General features: G+C 38.6%; 1 protein-coding gene across 1 annotated transcript in view; it reads right to left on the bottom strand.

Annotated features, from left to right (window-relative positions):
- The window catches only part of cnnm2b (cyclin and CBS domain divalent metal cation transport mediator 2b), a 229,128-nt gene extending 220,701 nt beyond the window's left edge, over positions 1-8,427 (bottom strand). Inside the window, exon 1 of the mRNA XM_061988296.1 lies at positions 6,861-8,427. Coding sequence (XP_061844280.1) covers positions 6,861-8,304 — 1,444 coding nt within the window. The 5' untranslated portion in view covers positions 8,305-8,427. The remainder of the gene's footprint in view (positions 1-6,860) is intronic.
- Between the last annotated feature and the right edge of the window lie 4,115 nt (positions 8,428-12,542).

Raw genomic sequence — 12,542 nt, 5'->3', positions numbered from 1 at the left:
AAAAATATCAACCTCTAGTATCGATCATATACCGATACTGCACCTGGTACTAACACCACTAATTTATGGATCGATTTGCCCTCCTCTTATGTGTCGTGTACTGACTGTGACAATACTGACACAACAACAGTTGTTTATATATCATCCTCTCTCTTGTTAATCTACTTGCTAATTTCATGTTAATATCTGCATGGTTCCATCTACACTTCTTTAACCTTACTACCGTATTTTTCGGACTATAAGTCGCAGTTTTTTTCATAGTTTGGCCGGGGGTGCGACTTATACTCAGGAGCGACTTATGTGTGAAATTATTAACACATTACCGTAAAATATCAAATAATATTATTTAGCTCATTCACGTAAGAGACTAGACGTATAAGATTTCATGGGATTTAGCGATTAGGAGTGACAGATTGTTTGGTAAACGTATAGCATGTTCTATATGTTATAGTTATTTGAATGACTCTTACCATAATATGTTACGTTAACATACCAGGCACGTTCTCAGTTGGTTATTTATGCCTCATATAACGTACACTTATTCAGCCTGTTGTTCACTATTCTTTATTTATTTTAAATTGCCTTTCAAATGTCTATTCTTGGTGTTGAGTTTATCAAATAAATTTCCCCAAAAAATGTGACTTATACTCCAGTGCGACTTATGTTTTTTTCCTTCTTTATTATGCATTTTCGGCAGGTGCGACTTATACTCCGGTGCGACTTATACTCCGAAAAATACGGTAAGTATTTATTTCTTGGTGTTGTTTGAAGCTGGCTTTAAGTCTAATACTTGAAGATATTTAAGATACTAATACCAGAAAATGCAGTTTATTTATTGTAATGAAGGTGATTATTATTAACTTACTGTAGAGAAGCGGCTCCACACTGTGTATGGAGACACACAATCAGCTGCTAGCTGCTTGTCAGCCATGGGGCTAAACATAAATACAGTTTTAGCCAGAGGGGAATCGTCATTAAAAGGCATCAATCAGCAAAGGCCATCAAGTACTTTTATACTGATCAGTGGTCAATCAAGTGGTATAGCTCTACTAGGAAGTGAAGTATTTCTTGCACCATTTTCCATAATTTGAAAGTTTTATATATTAAGGCTACAAAAAATGAATCCATAAAATCGATTAATTTGATTAGACAAAGCTTAGATTTCTATTCGGCTGCTAATATTAATCGTTTAATGTGTGTAACGCTAAAAAAATATAAAATCCAGACGGATTGTTTCTATTTTTTATTGATGCACACGTTAAAAGGCCAATTCAAATGTTGATGTCGTCCATTTATTAGGAAAAAAGAATGAAGGTTATTAGGAGCTATTGTGAGAATGGGTTTGTATCAAGAATCGTGTTGAATTGAGAATCGATTCTGAATAAAATCTTCTCCCCTAGAATCGAATTGAATGGTGAGTTGTTGTAAGATTCACATCCTAAAGGTTTTGGCAAGCACGGAAATAGTTGTTTATTTTCCCCAATGAGGCTATAACTATTCAATAGATTACTCCAAAAATGAATAGCTGCAGGCCAATTATACATAAATCAACCTAAATGATCATTTATATAGAGCACGGGTGTCAAATGAACGGCCCGCGGGCTGAGAAAAATGAGCCGGATTTTTTGAATGAAAAAACCCGCTATTGTAAATGTGTCCACTAGATGTCGCAATAGCAATTCTTTATATCTTTGTAGATGATGCTACATATGTAAAAAAAAAAAAAAAAAAAAAAAATGAACCACATGATGTTAGTGCACCAGTCGAGGAAAATGAGCAAACTACATAAATAACATCCTGTAATTTGATTTTGATATTATTTGTTTATCTTGATCGATTGAAAATGAACAACAATGAGTTGACTGATGAACATTATCACATCATTTATTCAGAAAGTATAAATAACGACAAATAAAGATAGAATACTATTAACCGCAACATGTAAGTGTAAAAAAAAAAAAAAAACCAACAACATTATGATTTGTACATTTTCAGAATGTGCTTGTTCTTGTAGTAGATTTTTCTCCTAGTAGCCCCCGATCTAAAATGAGTTTGACACCCCTGATGTAGAAGATGCTTTTAGTCTTAATTGTTGATGATGCAGTAGGTAATATATAATGTGTACATGACGCTCATAGTAATAATATTTCTGTGGAATTGGTAATATAGTCATGTATGCAATTAGAGCTTAATTGGTTCTGTGACAGAGCTCTAAGTTTAAATCATATCAATGGGAGATGTAGATTTGAGAGAAGTGTTTGGAGTTCAATTTAATCAGTGCTTGCATGTAACATGTTTTAAAAAAAATAAAAACAAACTTTTAGATAATAAATATACTTTGAAAAAAAATACAATAAAATGTAGTCCAAAATACTAGAGTAATTTTATCAAGTAACATGGTATTGGTATCTTCTTCCATCAAACACACCATCAGCTGTTCCATATTTTCATGTATAAATGTGCACCGTTTCGCTATTATTTTGACGTTCTTGGCTGGCGTTAGACTTATTCTGCTTCAGCATGGTTCAGACTAGCAGTGATACGCTAAAACTGCTTGGACAAGTTAGCTACCTACATGCTCTTTCATGTTTTTGATGATTTCTTTCTTTAATTCAATGACTATATTCCACTTCTTCTCGGCACTGTCCTTAAAATTAACTTTATTTCTTCCTATGGTTCGAAAAACAAAGGTATGTCAATCTCCAGCTATAAGCTAATGCGAGCCAGTCAGATCGGATGTTTTGGGCGGATCTTACTGGGTTCACTGTGACATTGGCAACGCTAACTCACATTTTTGCTTACTTCAAGCAATAACTATTAGCTGAGAGACAGGTCTTATCTCAAGACATTTGGAGCACTCTGAAGTTGAGGGACCACTGTTTACACAATTTGAAATGCAATTCTTCTTCTTGTTTGCAAATTCAATTCTGAAGAATTTAATTATATTTTTTAAGACATTCTCAATTTAATTTGCAATTTTTCACAAGCCATACTGTATATGAGAATTAATATTGTTGTAATAGTACAAATGTTTGATAAAGTGTAGGTCAGTTTCATTGAGGGCCACATCACAGTTATGGCTGCCCTCATATAAATAATAAATAATATAAGATTATAAATTTGCTTAATGATATTAATACATGATTGCATATGCATTTGATTACAGTATTGTCTTAATTTTTATGTAGACTGTACAAATAAATAGATTTGTATATTTTGCTGGCAGCTCAGTCGTCAAAATTTTATAATAAAATTGCGTGTTTTTTTATAGCAATTACTGTAAATGGAAAAAGGTGCCACAGTTTAAGGCACAGGTGTCAAACTCAAGGCTCGGGGGCCAGATATGGCCCACCACTTTATGTGGCCTGCGAAAACCTGGAAATAATATGTGCCAATAAAATAGATAACCTTTTCTTACCAAATGTATTTGCGTGTTTTTAAAACGTTAATATTATCTAGTGACAACAAACAACAAACATAATATCATGCGTTCCAAAAAAAAATGTTTTTTAACTTAATATTTGCTTGAGTTATGATTTCAAAGCAAGTTACCCATTAAATTGAACGGTGTAAAAATTAAAATAGATTTTACAGTAAAATTATGGCGACTGAGCTGCCAGTTTATCTGAAAATGTATGACGTTTTTTGCAGCATAAATGGGAAAGTAGTACCATTGTTTTTTTTATTGTAAAATTTTGCCAGCTGAGCTGACATTTTTTCACCGTAATAAAACGTTGTACTTAGACTTAGACAAACTTTATTGATCCACAAGGGAAATTGTTCCACAGTGTAGCTCAGTTACAAAGGATGGAAAGGGTAACAATGAAAAAGATAATGCAGGTATAAAGTAGACTAAAATGCACCATAGTAGCAATATAAAATATAACATATATGTCATATTTACATATTATATATATGTATGTACAGTATATATGAATGTATATATGTACATACCAGTTTTCAATTTACATTAATACATTTTAAAAACAACAACCGTAGGTTTTATGGTAAAGAAAAAATGGCAACTTAGTTGACAGAATTTTAAAGTAAAATGTTTAATTTTTTTTTTTTACTGTATAAAAAAAAGATACTATTTTTCCATTTACAGTAATATACTGTAAAAACACTGTAAATCCATCTCTTTTTTAAGTGTTCGTAAAAAAAATTATCCAACACACAGGCAGTTATTTAATAATATTATGAGGCGAAAACTTATACGTTTCTATTCATATTATTCACTGCTACAAGCGGCCCTCTAAGGACACTGCAATGTGGCCGTCAGTGAAAACGATTTAGACACGCCTGGTTGAAGGTAAAATTCTGGCGACTGAGCTGCCAGTTTTTTACCGTAAAATCTACTGTCATTCTTACAGTGTACACTTTGATGGCTAACTTGCTTCAAAATAATAATGCAAGCAGATATTTGAGTAAAATACATTATACATTATTAGATAATATTAAAGTTGAAAAGATATGCAATGGGTTTTTTCTATTGCTTTATTGACGCTTGTTACAGTAGGAAGGGCATTCATATGGCCCCATTTGTTGCGGTTTACCTGACACATGAAATGTGACAAAGTGGGGGGAGTGCACAATCCACTTTAGCCGCCTAACGGCAGTAGAGTGTTGTATATCTTAAAATGTGTTTTGTTGCAATTTCAACTTTGACCACAGCATCAGTCGCGAGGTAGAGTGGCGCATTCCATCATTTTCAGCAAACTGCAATGCAAAATGATTAACCAACCCCTACATTTTGCTCTTTTCAAACACAGTGTTACTGTTCAAAACATCTGTAATGTTACAGTGGCCAAAATATTAACTATACTTCTTAAATACAAACCCCAAAACCAGTGAAGTTGGCACTTTGTGTAAATGGTAAAAAAAAAAAAACAGAATACAATGATTTGCAAATCCTTTTCAACTTATATTCAATTGAATAGACTGCAAAGACAAGATACGTTAACGTTCAATCTGGTAAAGTAAGTTATTTTTTGCAAATATTAGCTCATTTGGAATTTGATGCCTGCAAAATGTTTCAAAAAAGCTGGCACAAGTGGCAAAAAAGACTGAGAAAGTTGAGGAATGCTCATCAAACACTTGTTTGGAACATCCCACAGGTGAACAGGCTATTTGGGAACAGGTGGGTTCCAAGAGAATCTGGAGAAAGCACTGCACGTAAGCGATGATATTACCGACCTTCGATCCCTCAGGCGGTACTGCATCAAAAAGCTACATCAGTGTGTAAAGGATATCACCACATGGGCTCAGGAACACTTCAGAAAACTAATGTCAGTAAATACAGTTCTGTAAGTGCAAGTTAAAACTCTACTATGCAAAGCCAAAGCCATTTATCAACAACACCCAGAAACGTTGCCGGCTTCGCGGGGCCCGAGCTCATTTAAGATGGACTGATGCAAAGTGGAAAAGTGTTCTGTGGTCTGACGAGTCCACATTTCAAATTGTTTTTGGAAACTGTGGACGATGTGTCCTCTGGAACAAAGAGGAAAAGAACCATCTGGATAGTTCTAGGCGCAAAGCTGAAAAAACAGCATCTGTGATGGTATGGGGGTGTATTAGCACCCAAGGCATGGGTAACTTACACATCTGTGAAGGCACCATTAATGCTGAAAGGTACATACAGGTTTTGGAGCAATATATGTTGCCATCGTTATCATGGACGCCCCTGCTTATTTCAGCACGACAATGCCAAGCCACAGCGTGGCTTCATAGTAAAAGAGTGCGGGTACTAGACTGGCCTGCCTGTAATCCAGACCTGTCTCCCATTGAAAATGTGTGGCGCATTATGAAGCCTAAAATACGACAACGGAGACTGTTGAACAACTTAAGCTGTACATCAAACAAGAATGGGAAATAATTCCACCTGAAAAGCTTCAAAAATGTGTCTCCTCAGTTCCCAAACGTTTACTGAGTGTTGATAAAAGGAAAGGCCATGTAACAGTGGTAAAAATGCCCATGTGCCAACTTTTTGCAAAAAAAAAAAGAAATGTAGTTTCTCAGTTCGAACATTAAATATATTGTCTTTGCAGTCGATTCAATTGAATATAAGTTGAAAAGGATTTACTAATCATTGTATTCTGTTTTTATTTACATTTTACACAACGTGCCAACTTCACTGGTTTTGGGTTTTGTAAAAAAAACTGCCTTGTTTTTAATGAATACTTAGGCCTACTACGCTACTGCATTTTAATGTTGGTCATTAGGTACTTGGAGAGCCACGTTTTTTTCTGAGGTGGTACTTGGTGAAAAAGGTTTGACGACCACCGCTGTAGATGACAAATCGGATCTCTATGAAACGAGACGGGTCAAATGGTCGTCCACGCTAAACACGTGAGCGCCAAGGCTGGCGAGGGGCTCACACGCCGCCAGTAACAACATAGCTGGATGTGACGAGTGTGGTTGGAGGTAAACATCTTCGTCAAACATCATGCGCATACACACAACACAAGAGGGGGGCTCGAGGGTGTTAGAGGCTGTTATTCATTATCCACACGACTGCATTCCAGGGCCGGACAAAAGAGGTTATCACCACCATCACTCCGGGGCGAGCAACAGAGAGGGATTTAAGCAGGTTCTCAAACAAGATGCCCCCACCTGATAACCTCAAATCTTGCCATTACACCATTCCCACATGTCCTGGTGCATTCACAAATAGGGGGGAGAGAGAGGCAAGAGGGGCAGAAGTAAGAAGTTTGAATGAGAGGGAGGCTGCGACAGTGATGGAGAGAAAGATAGGGAGACAGGAAGTCATTCAGGTGGAACAAAAACAACACAACTTGACCTACAAAGGTCACTTAGGAGGAGGGGTGAAAGGTCAGCCAGGTAGCTCGACGTGAACATACCTTTTTTAAACTCCTCCAACATGGCGTCCAGCTTGGTGTCGTTAAAGACAAAGTGCAACGGGTGGCTGTAAAACTTAGTGATGGTTTTAAGCGGCGTGCAATCATCCGGGTCCACGAAGGCCAGGTCCTTGACGAAGAGCAGGTCCACTATGTTGGACCGCTCGCCCTCGAAGACCGGGATGCGCGTGTATCCGCTCTTCATGATCTCCGACATGGTGTTGAAGTCCAGCGTGGCGTCCCCGGGGATCATGAAGCAATCCCGCAGCGGCGTCATCACCACCTCCACCGTCTTGGTCCTCAGCTCCAGCGCGCCCTGGATGATGTTGAGCTCCTCCTTGACCAGGTCGTTGTACGGGTCGGTGACGCGCAGCATCTCCAGGAGCTTCTCCCGGTTGTACACGGTCCCGATCTCTTGGCCCAGCAGGTAGTCCAGCAGCTTGCTCACCGGGTAGGAGGCGGGGAAGGTGAGCAGCATGAAGAACTTGGTCAGGAAGATGGTGTTGGCGCCCACGGCCAGGCCGTGCCTGGAGCAGATGGCCTGGGGGACGATTTCCCCGAAGATCACTATTCCGATGGTGGACATGACCACGGCGATCAGCCCCGACCCGGCGATATCATCCAGGAGGATGGTCAAGGTAGTGTTCACCAGCACGTTCCCCAGCAGGAGCGAGCAAAGCAAGTAATTCCCTTGGCTCCGGACCGGCTCGATCTTCTTGGCGTAGTTCTTCTCCCGCTCCGTGCCGCAGTTCTGGACTATCTGCAGCTCCATGGGGTCCAGGGCCATGAGCCCCAGGTTCAGGCCGCTGAACATCCCTGATAAACAGAGCAGCATGGAGATGAAGATGACCTGGAGCCAGAAGGGCAGCAGGAACTTCTTCTCCTCCACGACTATGACCCGGGTGTCGTCGCCGTCGTGGTAGATCCAGGTGTTCTCCGTCCACGGGTCGCGCGTCCCCGCCACGGCGGCGATGCAAAGGTAGTAGGACTTGCTCCTCTCCGTCTTCCGCAGAGGCTTGACGTCGATCTCCACCACGCCGGACGTCTTCCTGCTCACGACGATACTGGGCAGGATAATGATATCTGACGTCCTGATACCGCAGGGATGCGAGGCGGAGGGGTCCTCCTGGCTGCGGTTGTCCCCGCCGGGGCTCCCCACCGCGCGGCTCCTCTCGTGCTCCGTGAAGGCGATCTTGGACCACGTCTCGTTGTCGATGTTCTGCCCGTAGACTCGCAGTTTGACCCGGGAGCGCTCGCTCACCCGCAGGAAGCCGCGGTCCATGAAGGAAATGTCATCCGTGTCCTCCAGGCGGAGGCCGGTAATGACGGTCTCCTCCGACCCTTCCTTGCCACTCGCGGGGGCGACGCAGCAGCCCGTGGCGGTCAGGAGAATGAACGTCAACGCGCGGAGCCGGTGCTTCACTAACGCCATTTTCGGCGCTGCCATAATGACAAGCTGAATGAAGAAGACTTTTGAAAATCAGAGCCGGTCGGAGTCCGCCTTCATCTCCGCGGAGGGTTGCCGTGACTTGCGCATCAGGACCCCGCTTCGCTCCCCAGCTACGTGTTCCGACACTGCCGCTGGTTTACGGGCTAACTCGTGCCTGGCTTCGGACTTCCCTCCCAGACGGACGGGGACGGGAGCCAATCAGAAGAGGGCTGGAGGCAAAAATAAAATTAAAAAAAAAGGAAAAAAGGGGGGCGGGGCGTGTGGCCGCGCGGTGACGAATCACATTCCGTGACAAGTGCACCTCACGTTAAGATGCGGATATTGTGTGGAATAAAATGTGAAAATACATTGCGACCTCATTATAATATTGGCTAAGTTTTATATTCATAAATGTAAGTTTCTCAATACCCGACCTGTTTTTCGTGCCTTTAAAAAAGAATTAGAACTCAACTTTAAAACACTCTCTAAGCCAGGGGTAGAGAACCTATGGCTCTAGAGCCAGATGTGGCTCTTTTGATGACTGCATCTGGCTCTCAGATAAATCTTAGCTGACATTACTTAACAGGATAAGTACTGAATAATTCCGCTGGTAATCACAGTGTTAAAAATAACGTTCAAAATATAAAAACATGCATTTTAATCCATCCATCCGTTTTCTACCGCACCTGTTCAAGAAGTCGCATTAATGGTTGGGTCAGCTTCATAATAACAATGTTATCAAAAATAATGAGAGACTTATTATACTCTAAAAATGTTGGTCTTACTTAAAAATGCACGCATTTAGTTGTATTCAGTGTTAAAAAAAATATTATATGGCTCTCACGGAAATACATTTTAAAATATTTGGCTTTCATGGCTCTCTAAGCCAAAAAGGTTCCCGACCCCTGCTCTAAGTTGTGAAAACTATGATGCTGTGCTCCAAATTTGGATTATTTACGGAATTTATGTGAGCCTATGTCTTTACATTTTGTTACATATATATATATATATATATATATATATATATATATATATATACATATATATATATATATATATATATATACATATATATATATATATATATATATATATATATATATATATATATATATATATATATATATATATATATATATAGCATTCTATTTTAGTTAATTTATTGAGTTTACAACCCCCTGGTGCTGTTTCTGTTCTTGTTTTCATTATTATTATTTCTTGATTGTATGTAAATGTCGCATATTATAAATAAAGGTTTATAAAATAAAAAACAAAAAACAAAAAAAAACAAAGAAGCGTGACTTTTAGAACAGAAATCACATTATAAGACTTCATTGGACACCTGTAGGATGACGTCATCGCGTTGTCAATATACCAGCGGTGTCCAAAGTGCGGCCTGGGAGCCATTTGCAGGACTACAGAAAATAATTAATAAAAACACAGCATAAATAATGAAAAATACAACAAAAAGCCACAATGTAAACCAAAAAAGTTAACATGTTGATACTAGCAGCAATTAATTCATTGGTTCTCAAGCTTTTTTCACTAAGTACCACCTCAGAAAAAACCTGGCTTTACAAGTACCTAATGACCAATATGACAATACAGTAGGGCAATAGGCCTAAATATTCATTAAAAACTAGGCAGATGTTTTATATAACAATCACTGATCTACAACCCACTCCTGACTTTTAGAACAGAAATCACAGTATAAGACATCATTGGATGACATCATCGCGTTTACAATATACCAGCGGTGTCCAAAGTGCGGCCTGGGAGCCATTTGTAGGACTAAACAAAATAAATAAAAAAACAGCATAAATTAATAAAAATACAACAAAAAGGCACAATGCAACCCAAAAAAGCTGGATTGTTGATACTAGCAGAAATTAGTAACACGCAGCATTGGTTCTTTTTCACTAAGTACCATCTCATTCAAAATTGAACTTTACAGTACAGATAAGAAGGAAAGTTTGTTGCATTAGCTCGTTGTAGTGCAGGATAAAAGAGCAATAAGGTGCAGATATAAATTAATAGATTACTGTACAGATAAATATATTGCACTTTTGCATATGCATCCACGTTTATGGATGTATGTTATATTGTCTTTCTATTCCAGCGAGTTAATTCGTTTTTGGGGAGAATTGAGGGGATTGTTATGATGCGTTCAAGAGTCTTATGGCCTGAGGGAAGAAGCTGTTATAGAACAAGTACTTAATGACCAATATTAAAATAAAGTAGTGTAATAGGCCTAAATATTCATTAAAAACTAGGCAAAGGTTTTATTTAACAAACACTTATCTACAATGGGGCAGCATGGTGGTAAAGTGGTTAGTGCGTGTGCCTCACAATACGAAGGTCCTGAGTTCAATCCCCAGGCTCGGGGTCCTTCTTTGTGGAGTTTGCAGGTTCCCTCCGGGTACTCCGGTTTCCTCCCACCTCCAAAGACATGAACCTGGGGATAGGTTGATTGGCAACAAAAGGGACAAGCGGTAGACAATGGATGATCTTATGAATTAATCTTTCAAAAATTTTAATTCATACACATTTTATTTCAAGAATCTATTTTTTTTAATGTTTTAATCTTTACTGTTTTTACTTTGTCTAGTTTTCTGTTTTTAAGTGAATTTCTGTATTTATTGCTTTTTCGTATTGTATTTGTATTGCTTGTAAAGTGATTCTAAATAACATGAATTATTATTTTACTGATTGTAGCATACAGCTAATAAAAAAGTTAAAATATTGTTTTTTTGTTCTATTTCGCAAAATACATTTAATTGGTCTCTTAGTTTGATTGAACTTCTGAAATGATTAAGTTTTGCACAGTTTGCTAATTTAAAATAGTGCTCCTGTTTAACTTTTTTTGATTGTCTTTTTACAAAAGAAAAAAAAATGTATACAATATTAAGGGTTTGGACAACCCTGCAATATGGTGTACAAACTAAGTATTGTCTAGTTTGAACTTCATTAACAACAGTCAGACTTTGTGGTAATGCAATATATTGATCTAAATCTTTGTTCAGAATAGACAAAGAGGTGAAAAACTTTACCATTTCTGAGTGTTTTGTCAATACAGTACAGACTGTCATTGTATAATGTGCAGACTGTATTCAATCATGCTGATTCACCAAAATAGCCAATTACTTGCTTATACAGTACAGTCCTTATGTTTCATCAACAATTTGTATAACAATGCAGCTACAGTAGGCTATATAAATGAAACTTGTATATACTTTAGAGAAGTCTGTGTACAGCTTGTCACAGTAAAAATATTTGATTATCCATTAAAAACAGACCAACACGGCCATTACTGCAGGACACAGTTGGGAGTTGTTCACTGTCAGTCTGACAATAACATCACTATTGTGAGGAACTTGAGGTGACCCCAAGATACAGGAAACAGGAGGACAACGAGCAGGTAAGAGTTTGTATTACTCTCAAAACAAGAAGGAGAAGTCATGCATCAAGCATAAGGTCCCTAACATAGTCAATCCTCCAGCACTGAGGAACAGGCGAGGCAGGCATAAATAGCCGCCTGATTGGCAACTGCAACCAGGTGTGCCCGGCTGCCAATCAGGGACAGGTGAGGGAAACGAGCACTCAGGGAGATATGCAGGAAGGGGAACAAAAATAAGAGCGCCGAGGAAACAAACACCAAACAAGGAACCCCCACCAGAAGTGAAGTGACAGATCGTCACAACTATGCTAGTTTATTTTCAAAGACTTTTAAATCTTTATCGCTACACAAGCTGTAAATGGACTACTCCAAATTATGTCTAAGTTTCATTTAAAATATATACTAAAAGGCTTGTTGAAAAGCGAGGGATGTACTTTGTGACTAACTCGTGGGAAAAAAAGGTCATGTTTTGGATCAAACGAACACCATTGCTCTTGTCCTTCATGTTGTAACACTCACAATGTGTACTAGTTGTACAGTGGAGGCTCTCAATACTATGTGACAAGATGACAAAACTCTAAACCAGGGGTGTCAAACTACGGTAATTTTAGATCGGGGGCCACATGGAGAAACATCTACTCCCAAGTGGGCCGGAATGGTAAAGTCACAGCACGATAACTTAAAAATAGAGACAACTTCAGATTGTTTTCGTTGTTTAACAATAGAACAAGCACACTGTGAAAATGTACAAATCATAATGTTGTTGTTGTTTTTTTACACTTACATGTTGCGGTTAATAGTATTCTATCTTTATTTGTCGTTATTCATATTTTCTGAACAAATTATGTGATAATGTTCG

The sequence above is a fragment of the Nerophis lumbriciformis genome, linkage group LG27 (genome assembly GCF_033978685.3).
Source record: "Nerophis lumbriciformis linkage group LG27, RoL_Nlum_v2.1, whole genome shotgun sequence".
Taxonomy (NCBI): domain Eukaryota; kingdom Metazoa; phylum Chordata; class Actinopteri; order Syngnathiformes; family Syngnathidae; genus Nerophis; species Nerophis lumbriciformis.
This window is presented reverse-complemented; position numbering and strand designations above follow the sequence as displayed.